At 35.8% G+C, this 12451-nt stretch overlaps 1 protein-coding gene across 1 annotated transcript in view; it reads left to right on the plus strand.

The window, feature by feature from the left end:
- PRRC1 (proline rich coiled-coil 1) overlaps window positions 1-9957 on the plus strand; it is a 20406-nt gene extending 10449 nt beyond the window's left edge. Inside the window, exons 5-8 of the mRNA XM_010726021.3 lie at window positions 1783-1946; window positions 2985-3088; window positions 5524-5626; window positions 8376-9957. Coding sequence (XP_010724323.1) covers window positions 1783-1946; window positions 2985-3088; window positions 5524-5626; window positions 8376-8585 — 581 coding nt within the window. The 3' untranslated portion in view covers window positions 8586-9957. The remainder of the gene's footprint in view (window positions 1-1782; window positions 1947-2984; window positions 3089-5523; window positions 5627-8375) is intronic.
- Window positions 9958-12451: the final 2494 nt, after the last annotated feature.

A 12451-nucleotide genomic window follows, 5' to 3' on the forward strand; every position in this document is an offset into this window, starting at 1 on the left:
TTTTTCCTTTGGAGGGGGGATGTGGAGTTAGGATTTTTTTCTTAGCTTGAGATAAAGACTGCAGACCCATCAGCAGATGTAATGAGGTCGAATTCAGTGTTTAGCAAAACCACTGGGCTTTGCTCTTTTTTTCTTTCAGGTGTAGTTTAACTGGGTTTTGTTCAGTCACAGGATCTTGGTAATGACAAGTTAAAAGTCCGTTTCTTTATTAATTTGCTGCCCTTGTTGAAAAACTGCACCCTTGGATGATAAAATCATAGATTGTTTTAGGTTGGAAGAAACTTCTTGAGGTCTTTTTGTCCAACCCCTCAGCTCAAAAAGGGACCATTAGAACCATGTGCCAAGAACTGTGTCTCAATAGGTTTTGAAGGTACCCAAAGAGGGAGGCTCCACGACCTCTCTGGGTAACCTGTGCAAGTGCCCACCCACACATTGACAAAAATTTGCTGATGTTCAGGAGGAACCACTAATGTTTCAGTTTGTGCCCACTGTCTTGTCCTGGCGCTGAACACCTATGAAAAGAGCCTCACTCTGTCACCGTTGTACCTTTGTGTCATTTATATGTATACGTCAATGAGGTGTCCTGTGAGCCTTGTCTTCTCCATGCTGAAGAGTCACTGCTTGTTCAGCCTTTCCTTGTGAGAGAGATTCCCCAGTCCCCGGAGCATTTGTGTCAGACCAGTGGTTCATCTAGCCCAATATTCTGTTTTAGCAGAAACTACAGGAAGTGCTATTTAATAAATAGCTACAGAGCTGGTGACTCACTGTAGTCTGTTCCCTTTGGGCTCAATTATCATTCACAGCCAATGGACTAAAGATGAAAAAAGGCATGTCCTGACCTGTTACTTTTAATGCATGTGGACATACTGACCATGAGTTTATCTCGTCCCCTAAGCTTGCTGATACAGTTTACTTACACTGACATATACCATGTTTGAAAAAAGTTCAAGCTATTTTTAAGAATCCTGGTTAAAGCAGAGATAAGTTTTCTGAGATATTTTTGCATGTATTAAGTTTGACAGTAAAAATTATGTAGCTGTGACAGACAGCTCTGAAGTACAACTGAATTCATGAGTCTTTAGAAATATTCCTAGATTTCTTTTAATTCATGAAGTGGTTTTGTTTTATTGTTTAAAAAAAAGCTTAGTGAAACTTTATGGAACTCATTTTTTTCATATGGAAATTCTTTAGAAGTATTAACAATTTCTTGGATTCATGGATGTTTAATACCTAAAAATGATACAAAGTTGTGGGGAGGAAGGTGAGCAACAGGAAAACATTACAATTTGCAGTCCAAACACTAGTAGGAAGTAATGTGATCATTTATTTAAAAGTTTACAAAATTTGACAATTGTTCACTGGATTCTATTAACTGAATCTGTGTTCTTGGTTGCTTTTGTAAGAACGAATTTCTATATCACACCAACATTTCTTACTGCTTCCCAAAATGACAAACATCCTTAGAAATGAACGTTTTGAGGTATTCTCCTAAATCCATTAGCTGTCATTGAAGGTTCTCTTCCAGGTACTGAACATCTCTAAGTTCCTATTGTTTTTTTTGTTTGTTTTTTAACCTATAAATCTCTTAGCTCATCATCTAACTCTTCCTAATTTACGTCTGCTTCATGAAAGAACTTCTCTGTGATGCATGATAATGACAATACCAAGTGAAGCATACGCTCAGATGTGAGATATATTTGAACTAGCTTTAATCTGAATGTAGAGAAATACATATGTACACTAAATGTGTTTTGTTTTTTTGTTTTTTTCTTTTTTTTAAAGAAACTGGTGGAGAACTGGACATAGTGGTTACTTCTAATAAGGAAGTAAAAGTTGCAGCAATTAGAGATGCCTTTCAGGAAGTCTTTGGGATGGCTGTTGTTACTGGAGAGGCCGCACAGTCTAACATCGCACCCCAACCTGTGGGCTATGCTGCAGGTTTAAAAGTAAGTTAATACGTAATAATGCTGAAGTACCTCCAATGAAAAGAGAGATTGTAAAAACATTTACCTTAAGGAATCTGACTTTCCGTAAAGGGAGATCAACTTGTTAGGTAAGCAAACTTTTGCTATTTGTTATAGTTGGATTTTGTGAAGTGGCTTGCTGAAACAAGTTCTAATTTCTTACTGTAAATACATTTACAGCAGATGAAGAATAGTTTTGTCAACCTACTTATAATTTCATTGACTGCCTCCCTCTTAATTCAGCAGATGAAAGATAGCTTGATTCACATCACAGGAATCTGCCCAAACAGATAATAATAAAGATAATTAAGAACAATAATCCTTAAAAAATGAGAATTCACTGTGCAAAAAGGGTTAGCAAAGAGTGTTTCATGAGATTTGAAAATATCCAGAATATAAATATATGTAAGGTGTATAGGTGGAACACCTGCTGACCAATAAACAAAAGTGCTGCAAAAAACTAGTTAGCATTCTGTTTCTTAAATATAAGAAAATTGTTCACTTATTAATAATGAAGTCCTCTCTCTAACTGATGTGGCAGTGGTCACAACAGTGCTAAGCCGTATGTTTTCTCTACTTATTTGTCTACTGCTGTGTAATGGTAGTATTTTCATTACAGCTCAGAGTGATAACAGGCTTGATAACAGGTTCTCCTTTAGTCTTACAGTCTTGATAAAGGATTCAAAAAAGACAAATCTTATGCTGCAGAAGTGGCAGTGAGAGTAACAGGAATACATGTTTATACTTTAACTAGTAGTGAAACTTGTTACAGTTACAGCATGCAAAGAATTCCAAAGCTAATGTAGATCTTTTTCATGAAAAAATAACAAATTTAATGAGTCTTGTAACTTTTTTAACTGTTGGGGGTTCCATTCTGAATTTATTTTTTTAATGCTATTTTATTTTTCCAAACATCTCTCATATTTTAACTTGAAAAATACATTCAGTTGTTCTTCTTTGCATTTGTCTGCAAGTATTATGCTGTGCTTTTTTTTTCTGAAGATGACTGTTGCTTTTCAGGGAGCCCAAGAAAGGATAGACAGCTTGCGTCGGACGGGAGTAATACATGAAAAACAGCCTGCTGTGTCAGTGGAAAGCTTCATTGAGGAATTACTTCCTGACAAGTGAGAACTTTAAATGTATTCCTATGAGAGGAGAAAAGAAAGTAGAATGCTCTTTATAGACTTGCAAGGGCCTGTGAGGAGTTAGTAGTAGTACCTTTCTCAGCAGAAGACAGGAGAGATTCTGTGTTCAGTACTGCTGTGTCAGACTTTATTTTGCTGGTGGTGTTCAGCTTTTTTTCCATACATTTTGAGAGCTGAATAGACAAAATCCTTGTCTATTTCTTCCATACTGTAAGTACTGAGCTGACAAAATTAACTAGCTGTTGTAAAACCTGGAATTTGGCTAATAGCTTGCTCACTTTTGTGAGTGATCTCTCCTCTCTTTCTCTGAAATTGTATTTTATTCAGAAGCATATTTGGAGGTGTTCTGGCATTTGCAGTAATATGACTTTTTCAGATGCTAGATTACCATTTTCCTTTCAGTCAGAATCTACGGTCTACTGTGATTTTTTTTTTTTTTTTCCCACAAACATAAATATTGTGCTTTCAAGTATATTGTAACCTGAATTTCATATTCTTCTTGACAGACATTTTTTAATAGTTTTATAATTAGCTTCCAAAACATTAAATGTGTTTTTTTGTTTGTTTGTTTGTTTTGTTTTTTTCTTTTTCCATCTTTGCATTTTTCTTCAAGTGATGAGTCTTGATTCATTTGTTTTCAATATTCTCTGCTCTTGCTTCATTTTTAAAGTTCCATTTGGTATCCTTAGTGGAAGATTGATGGTGAATTTTCTGGAGTAGAAAGCGTTTTCTTTTTGGTTTCGTGTTCACTTCCATCTAGTCCAATTGAGATGTTTTATCACATACACAAAGGAGTAACTCTGACAACCAGATTTCTTTTTCAAAATAATTGCTGTTCTTTTCCTATGAATTTACTAATTCATAAAAATTCAGATATTTTTTATTTGTTCTTAAAGTAGTCAGCGTGAGTGAGCTGGCTTAGGACTGCAAGTAATTGAAAGGAATGCTAGCTTTTCTGCCCACGCTTTAGAGGCCACACAAACATCTTAGTCTTCAATATCAGTTACAGTAGAAACAAAGAAGAACATAACGCATGCTTTAATTCTTATTGAACAGGTGATCTTGAAAGTTTCCTTGCACAGTGTTATGAAAAACATTTGAACTATTTTGACCCTATTTTTTCTACAGTTAAATGATAGGTCATAATGATAATAATTGATTAATAATGTTTCTGAAGTGGGCATTGTGGCGTTACAGTTCCAGTATGAGGGATCTGGTTTGTATTTTGCTGATATCCTTTTCATACTTAGGCATATGTGAATGAAAGAGATATTTCCAAGTAATGATCCAGTTCTCAATTGTCATTGAGAGAGCAGAAAGATATCACTTCCCTTCCATATGCTGGATACTATTTGCAGAAAATATTGCAGTGTTCTTTTTCTGTTGTGTTTCCCTTCAGATTCAAACTACTTTATAAATTGGGAACAATTTATTTTTAACAATGAAGCTGTCTCAACTGTCTTTCGTAGTTGCAAGTAGGAGTAGTGCTCTATCAGAAGTGCATTCAGTTGCTGTTTCCCCCTATAAAAGAGGGTGGAAGTGAACCATTTCTTCCTCATTTGCTCCACTACACTCTTGTTCTGACATTAAGCTATTGTGACTGCCAGTCATTTCTTAAAATTGGAGTCTTGTGTGTCTATTCAGAAGAGCAAGATTATTGCTTCCCACTCTTTAGAAGATAAAATACAAAATACAATTTACACATAAGGACATATACATAAAACAGTGACTGCAGTATTTTGCTTTCTAAATCTTCTGTGATTCTTGGCAATGCTTTTGTGTTTTTGCTTTTCCTGGAGTGTTTCTCCTCTGGCATCTCAACTGTCCAACTGTTTTGGGAATTGTATTCAGTGAGTCATTGATGCATTCCTCTTAGTTTTGTTTGGATCTTATCAGTGTTGTCAGTTTGTCAATAGGGAGAAAAGATTTACTGTTTTGCAAGCTAGATACAGAAACATTTTGGGTACTGCTTCAGTAACCACTACCACTTTTTTCAGAGTGATGCCAAACTGTTCCTAGGACTAAATAACATAAATGTTTATAGTAAGGTTAGATATCAGAACATTGTTCTAAATACGCATCGTGAGTGAGAAATCAGGTTTTTAATTGTTAGGGAAGGTTAAATTAATGAGGACTTGCAAGGACTGTGTCAAAAATGTCCAAAATCATATAACTTGCATTCCTACTTTCTAGTTTTCTTAAGTATTTTCCATCTACACAGATGGATTGTAATTACAAATGAATAAAAATGATTTATACTAATTTTACTTTAAAATTAAATCTTAATGAAACTTTATTACAAATACCTGTATAGTAGATTTTCTTAAATAGCTGAGTTGTAATTTGAGTATTAACATGCTTTTAAACAGTGATTTTCAGTACTCAAATGTGAAATAACTTGCATGCTATTGCAGGTGGTTTGACATTGGATGTCTGATTATTGAGGACCCGGTTCATGGAATTCATCTGGAAGCTTTTACCCAGGCAACACCAGTTCCTCTACAGTATGTTCAGCAAGTGAGTTTTCAGATATATTTTTTTTTTTTAACCAATGGTAGATTCACAGTTTAGACATAAGACTTCAATTTTAATCACCTTTATGATGTCAGTTCTTACTGTTGCTCCACTTGAATCTTTCAGTTTATGAAATGAAAATAAAACATGCTTCTAAGTCATGTGTTTGTACTACCTGAAGTGTTTCATCTTTTGTGGCAAAGTAAGCTTTGTTTGAGAGTCTCATTCTGCATTATTTGGCATATGGAAGTATTAGTTTTACTCTTCTATTAATCAAAAAGAATTCTGAAAAGAAATTAACTGATAGGAAATAATAGCAAAAAAAAATTATCCAAGAAGAAATAGTCCCTCCAAAATGGAATATAATTTTATCATTGTTCTATTTCCATCTCTCTGGCTCAGTGACTAAAAGTAAACCTTACCAATCTTTAAATAGGTAAAATAAGGATATTCTCACTTCCTCAGGTGAGAAGGGAAAGCTTTGCAGCTCAAATGATGCACTAAACAAGTGCACCAGGTGCATTAGGTAAGCGCTCTTACCCATCCAAAGATGTGCTTTCCTTTTTTTTTTTTTTTAACTTCGCATAAGTTTTTGAGTTTCATCTAATCTCAGCAAAATTATGCAATAGTGAAGTGTCTGTGGACACAGGCATGTTTTATCAACTCAGTGAAATAGCTAACGTTCCATTTAGGGATGAGCTGAGATCACTCAGCTTTTCATAAGTGTCCATAATACCTAGGTTCTAGGTGGTTTATTACCAGCAAACTGATAGCATACCGTATTGGATAGTGTTCCTACAACTCATTCCTAGTAGATACCTCTCTAGAACTGGGCACGAGCTTGATGACACTGTGAACAAACAGACTCATACCTAAAAAGCAAGTCAGATATCCTGTTTTGACTGTGCTATTCTGACAAAGGCTTGAATTTTTTGAAATATAAAGATGGAAATCTTGGAAAAATTGTTTCATCCTATTGAAAATCAGCTAGGACTATGTAATTCTTAAATACCACCAGTTGTATTTTTTCATGAGATAGCTTACATTTCCTGGACTTGCACTAGGAATTACTCCAAACTTTGCCAACTACATGTTGCCTGACAGATATGAGCCATACATTTGTTCTGAAATTTATTTTTCCTGGTTCTGTAAAGAATTAAAAAAAAAACAAAACAAAAACCCACACCTGTTCAGTGTTTGATTCATGGGGAGTTGTTTCGAGAAAACAAATAGCCGTTCTTTTTTGTTTGTTTGGTAATACCAATTCCAGTAGAGTGATCATTTATTTGATTGTTTTAGTTCTTATTTTTTAGAGATGTTAGAACTATGAAAAGCTGATGAATAGCAGGAGAAGAAATACTGCTCTATTTTTTCCACAGTATTCTCAGAAGGGGTTTAGACGTGAATCTTCAGAAAAATTACTAATTAGTGCTCACTTCCCTCAGTGAAGTTGCATTTGCCTATCTGAAAATAAGCACAGCTGTGTGAAGTTACTGCATAAATTGTCACAAGTCTACAAATCATTGATACGAACTAAGCAGTTTTTTAACATAGAACACAAAGCTGACATTTGCTTTTGTTTTGTAGAATAGTTGTGTTTATGACTAAGAACAGAGGAGAAACATGCTTTAGATGATAAATGTTTGTTTTTCACAGTACAAAAAATTTAAATATTTGAAATGAGAAAAGCAGTTACATTCCTCATAATTTTCACTGATAGAGTGTTTTATTCTTTTATGTAAAGGGAATAGTGATAAAAGCATCTATGTAGAATGTAACTTTTCAGAGTTAGACTATTATGTGGACCATAATGGAGATAGTGTAATTAGATATTCATTCCCTACTTCCAGGTAGATCATTTACTTTTTACTGACAGTATGTTCTGACTAATTAGAACAAGTATTGAATTTACTTTTCCCTTTCAGAGGAGTCTGCCTCTTGTGTACCTTTTGGTAACAGATTATTTCCGTATTGGAGCAGGCTGGACATTCTTACAGACTTACATATGCTGTTATTTTACAAGGCAGTAAATGAACTTTGGTCTGCTGTACATACAGTGGAAACAGGATGACTTGGTTATTTGTCAGAGAAAACCTGTATGAAGAATTTGGCCATGTGCAATGCTGTGAAGAAATAAGTAATATTCAGAAGTGTCTTACTGAGGCTGGAAGCCTACTCATCTTTATATGCAAGAGTGGCCAGAGGTCGGTGCCTGGGATGAGCATGAGAAGAGATAAATGTGGTGATGCTTACACCACTGTTTTTCTTCTGCATCCAGCATCAGGGAATTACAGAATGTGCTCCCTCGGTGATCTCGTGTATAGCTCTGTACTTATTTTCTGCCAGACTCAGGTGTCTTGTTACTTATCACTTTTGAAGGGACAATTTAACCATCTTGGAAGGGTAACAGCTACTTTTTTTAAAAAAAAATGTAATTTATTGATTGCATACCTTGGCTTCCTCAAAAAAGAAAACTATTTAATAGTAATGACAGAATTTCTTTATGCTCTTAAGTTATTTTAGCTTTGAACTGTTCAGATGAGATTTGGATTGTGATGCACACATCTCACGAAGTCTGATTAGTGTTCTAAATTATGGGGCAGTATGAAATGTGGATTCTGATATTCTTTTATGTGCCATGTAATCCTGCTGACGTGAAAAGGCTTCTTCTGAAAGTTGGTAGTGGTGAAGATAGAAATAAAAGTTCTGATTTCATGCTCCTTGAATAACCACTTGTCAAAATCTTATACAGGCTAAGAGCCTCACGCCTCAGGACTACAATCTGAGATGGTCGGGCCTGTTGGTGACAGTGGGTGAAGTGATTGAGAAGAATCTGCTGAACGTCAACAGGACTGATTGGCATGTGGTGTTCACTGGCATGTCCCGCCGGCAGATGATCTACAGCGCAGCCAAGGCTCTAGCAGGGATGTACAAACAACATTTGCCACCTCGGACCGTTTGAAAGAAGATTGATCCATGATAAGAAAGAATACTGGTTTTAATCCTGGAATTGTAAAAGTTACATACTCTAAGTGGGGATACAGCACAGATTTATAATCTACTTGTAAACTGTATTTTACTTTTTGAGAACTGAAGGTAGTTTCCAGTAGTGGAAATGAGTAATTCCAATTTTTGATAACTATGTGATTTCCTATATAATTCATAAAAGAGGAAATCAGAACAAACATATTTATAAGTAGGATAATAGCGTAACAGTTTATAAAGTGGAATGTGCTATTACTTGTCACCTTAAAAGGCATTTGGTGTGATGTTTAATATTTTAGTTACTCGGTAACTTTTCGTAAAGATGGGGATTGTTGTTTAGCTACTTTTCTTAAGTTAGTAATATAAACATGTTGACAGCATAATATGTATGTTGTATGTGCATTTCAATGTAGGGAGGCAACTTCTGTAGATGTTTCCTTAAGGCCTGTGCTTAAGTGGTACACTTCACACCACGGAGGTTTGGTGTACTTAAGTTCTCAGGACTGAAGCTGAGTAGATGAGTAGTTCCAGTAACATGCAACAGTAAATTGCTGAAGAGCACAAGTCCATGCCCAGGTGGTTGAAGTCTGGACTAAATGAATTTTTGAAATACAATTTTCCAAATTGCATTCTTTTTTTTTCTTCTTTTATGTTTAGCTTTTCTGTAGCAGAGATGCGATTCATCTCCAGTTAAAGCACAGGATTATTGTTGCCTCTGTGACTTTTAGATCAGATACCATATACACATGAAATTATTTCAGCATTGCATTTCAGTAACGTAATTTACTACACTATTTCCAAACCTCACATTTTATATGTAATCATTTAGTTTCCTCTATTAAATTACAATTGTCAACAATTTGATCTAGAAAATGGTGGGATGTATATCACTTGCTTTGCTATCCTGCATTTTCTATACATTTGTAAGTCTTAATTGCATTCTTGTTGTCATGGGCTGTTTTTTATAAAAGTTTCTGGTCTTGTCTGATTATTTTTTTTTTTTCCATGGCTAAGAATATCTTCCATCCGTGCTCACACAATCTGAAATCTTTATTCAGAAATACTGAAGTAATTGTGAAGAAAATATTTTGTTAATAATACTTTTTTTAAGAAACAAAGAATAAACAAATACTTTGTTTGCCTTAAACAGTTTTTTAACTTGTATTCTTCTGCTTTTACCTTTCTTAGACGCTTTCAAAGGACATTTTCATACACAATATACTGTTAAGTCAGCTAATATTTGTACTCAGTGCAAGCATGTCTAATTCCAAAGAATATATTTTGCCTTAATTGGCTTACTCAGTAAATTAATTGAATAAATTTTCCTAGAGGACTATACCTATTTTAAAGGTGATTGTTTTTTTGATGTTGCTGATGACCACCGTGTCTGAAAGAAAAAAAAAAATAAAGAAGAATGTCACAACAAATAAAAAAGCAAGACCAGAAAATGATTCTTGAGGTTGTGAGATCACTCACTGGGAGGACTTCCTAGTATCATAAGATAAAATGAGGGTACATAGACTTCTGATTTATATCAAGAATGAAGCAAAGCTCCTATATTCCAGTGGGAAACTGTAAATGAACTACATCCACAAGTCCTGAGGAGCTATGGGATCCATCCAAGGGTACTGAAGTAACTGGTAGCACAGGTCGCCAAGACATCCTTAATTATTTACCATCAGTCCTTGACTAACTAGAGCTGTCCCAATTGATGGAGATTAGCAAATGGGAGGAAGAAAGATCAGATCCAGGGAATTGCAGGCCTGTCAGTATGACCTCTATTCCAGAGAAGGTAATGGAGCAGATCACCTTCAGTAATAACCATACAGAACATATGGGAGAGTTGAATAATTAGATGCAGCCAGTGTGGATCTGTGAAGGCGAGTCCTGCTTAGCTAACCTGATGCCCATCTATGACAAGGTTACCTGCTCAGTAGATGAGGGAAAGGCTATGTTGTCTACCTGTATTTTGTTTAAATGTTTGATGCTATTTCCCACAGTATTCTCCTGGAGGTACTGGCTGCTTATGGCTTGGTAAAGTGTACGGTTCAGCTGGTGAGGAACTGGCTGGATGACCAGGCCCAAAGAATTGTGAATAGAGTTTGAGTTGGTTGGTTACCAGTGGTGTTCCCCAGGAATGGTCTTGGAACAATTTTGTTTAACATTTTTATCAGTGATGTGGATGAGAAGAGTGAATGTATTCACACTAAGTTTGTGGACAGTACCAAGCTAGACAAGACTGTCCATCTGCTCCAGATTAGGAAGGTTCTACAGAGTGATCTGCATAGGCTGCAACCAATCTTACATGACATTCAACAAGGCTAAATGCTGGGTCCCACACCTGGATCGTAACAGCCCCATGCAGTGGTAGAGACTGTCTGGAAAGTTGCCCGATGGAAAAAGGACAGGAAATAATCATTAGGTTTGGGTGTCCTGGGCTTGAATTAAAATTTGAACTGGTGAGGAATTCGTTTTCCTTCTCTGTTGCCTGTTCATGTATAAGAAATAACATCCCCAAATAAAGACCAAGAGTTGAGCTTCTTGGAGAGACCAGTAAAATGAGAAATGTCTGCAGTACACTTTGGAAAGCTAACGAAGTTTATGACTTATCTGAGCAAAAACTCTCTTCAGTGTCTGAGCTGTAGTTGGCATAAGTGAATTCAGGAGTAAATTAATAAGATTCAGGTTTTTACAGTCTGCTGTGTGGTATTGTGAACGTGTTAGAGAAAGCTCAACAAGTGGCACATCCTGTGTTAAACGTGCTGAAATCAGTGTAGTGGAGCACATGTCAGAATACATTTAGATGTATAAAGACAATTCTCAACTGCTTATTACTGTTGTAGAAACAGATACAGAATGGATGCTTGATCCAATAAGGATGTTGTAAGAAAAAATTTCAGGGAAGCTCTCCTGCTTGTAAATTGAGGATATCAGCAATTGTAAATGATCCAAGGGATGCATCCAGAAGGAAGGGAAACCAATTACATAAAGAGAATATGTTGCTGTGCTTTATTTCTAGATTTGGAATTGCTGTCAAGTTGCTTTGTTTACTATAGATTTTGTAGCAAGCACTGCTGAAAGCAATTTTTCCATGACAACGGGCTTTTTTTTATCATATGTCATCTGTATTTTCATCATATGTCATCATATTTTTCTCGAAGTTACAATTGTCTCAGCACAAAATACATGTTCATAATGAGTAATGTAGAAAACATAATTTGGTCTGAGGTTCTTCTGTTGTAGTTCCTGCCTCACTGCAGTCAAGCAGGGAGCAGAAGGGCAGGTTGTGAGAGATTGTCTGCATCTTCTAGGTAAGCCAAAGTGTAGCAGTGGCTGCACTCTCCACTATGGTGGTGGCACTGTTTGTTTTTGCTGCACTTCTTTATAATGATTTTGTGATTTGTTTCATTGCCATTATCTGATCATTTGAATTCCTTGAGGCTGAACTGAGACATGATTGCACCAGTGCTTCTCAGCACTGCCTGGTAGAGTGACAAAAATGTCCCCAGTAAAAACCTTTATATGCCTGTGTGCTTGTCAAAATGTTTATTTGTCCACTATCCTACTGTTTTGTAAAGAGAACTTCAGATAGATGAAGCCAATTTTTCCAGCTTGCATTAAATTGAAGCATATCTAGGCAAGCTGAATTAAGGCTGAGTCAAAAAACAAAGGGGAACATTCACTAGCTCTGCTGTTGGCCTGAACACTTGCTGCTTTTGTGTAGCCTCTTTAATGCTAAGTGTTTAAATGCACTGCTTAATACATGTTAAGGTAGAGATTCTAAGTCATCTGCAGGTTGCACAGTGGCAGCATTTTAATTATTCTGGAAAACAGTAATGAGTG

The sequence above is a fragment of the Meleagris gallopavo genome, chromosome Z (assembly GCF_000146605.3).
Source record: "Meleagris gallopavo isolate NT-WF06-2002-E0010 breed Aviagen turkey brand Nicholas breeding stock chromosome Z, Turkey_5.1, whole genome shotgun sequence".
Taxonomy (NCBI): domain Eukaryota; kingdom Metazoa; phylum Chordata; class Aves; order Galliformes; family Phasianidae; genus Meleagris; species Meleagris gallopavo.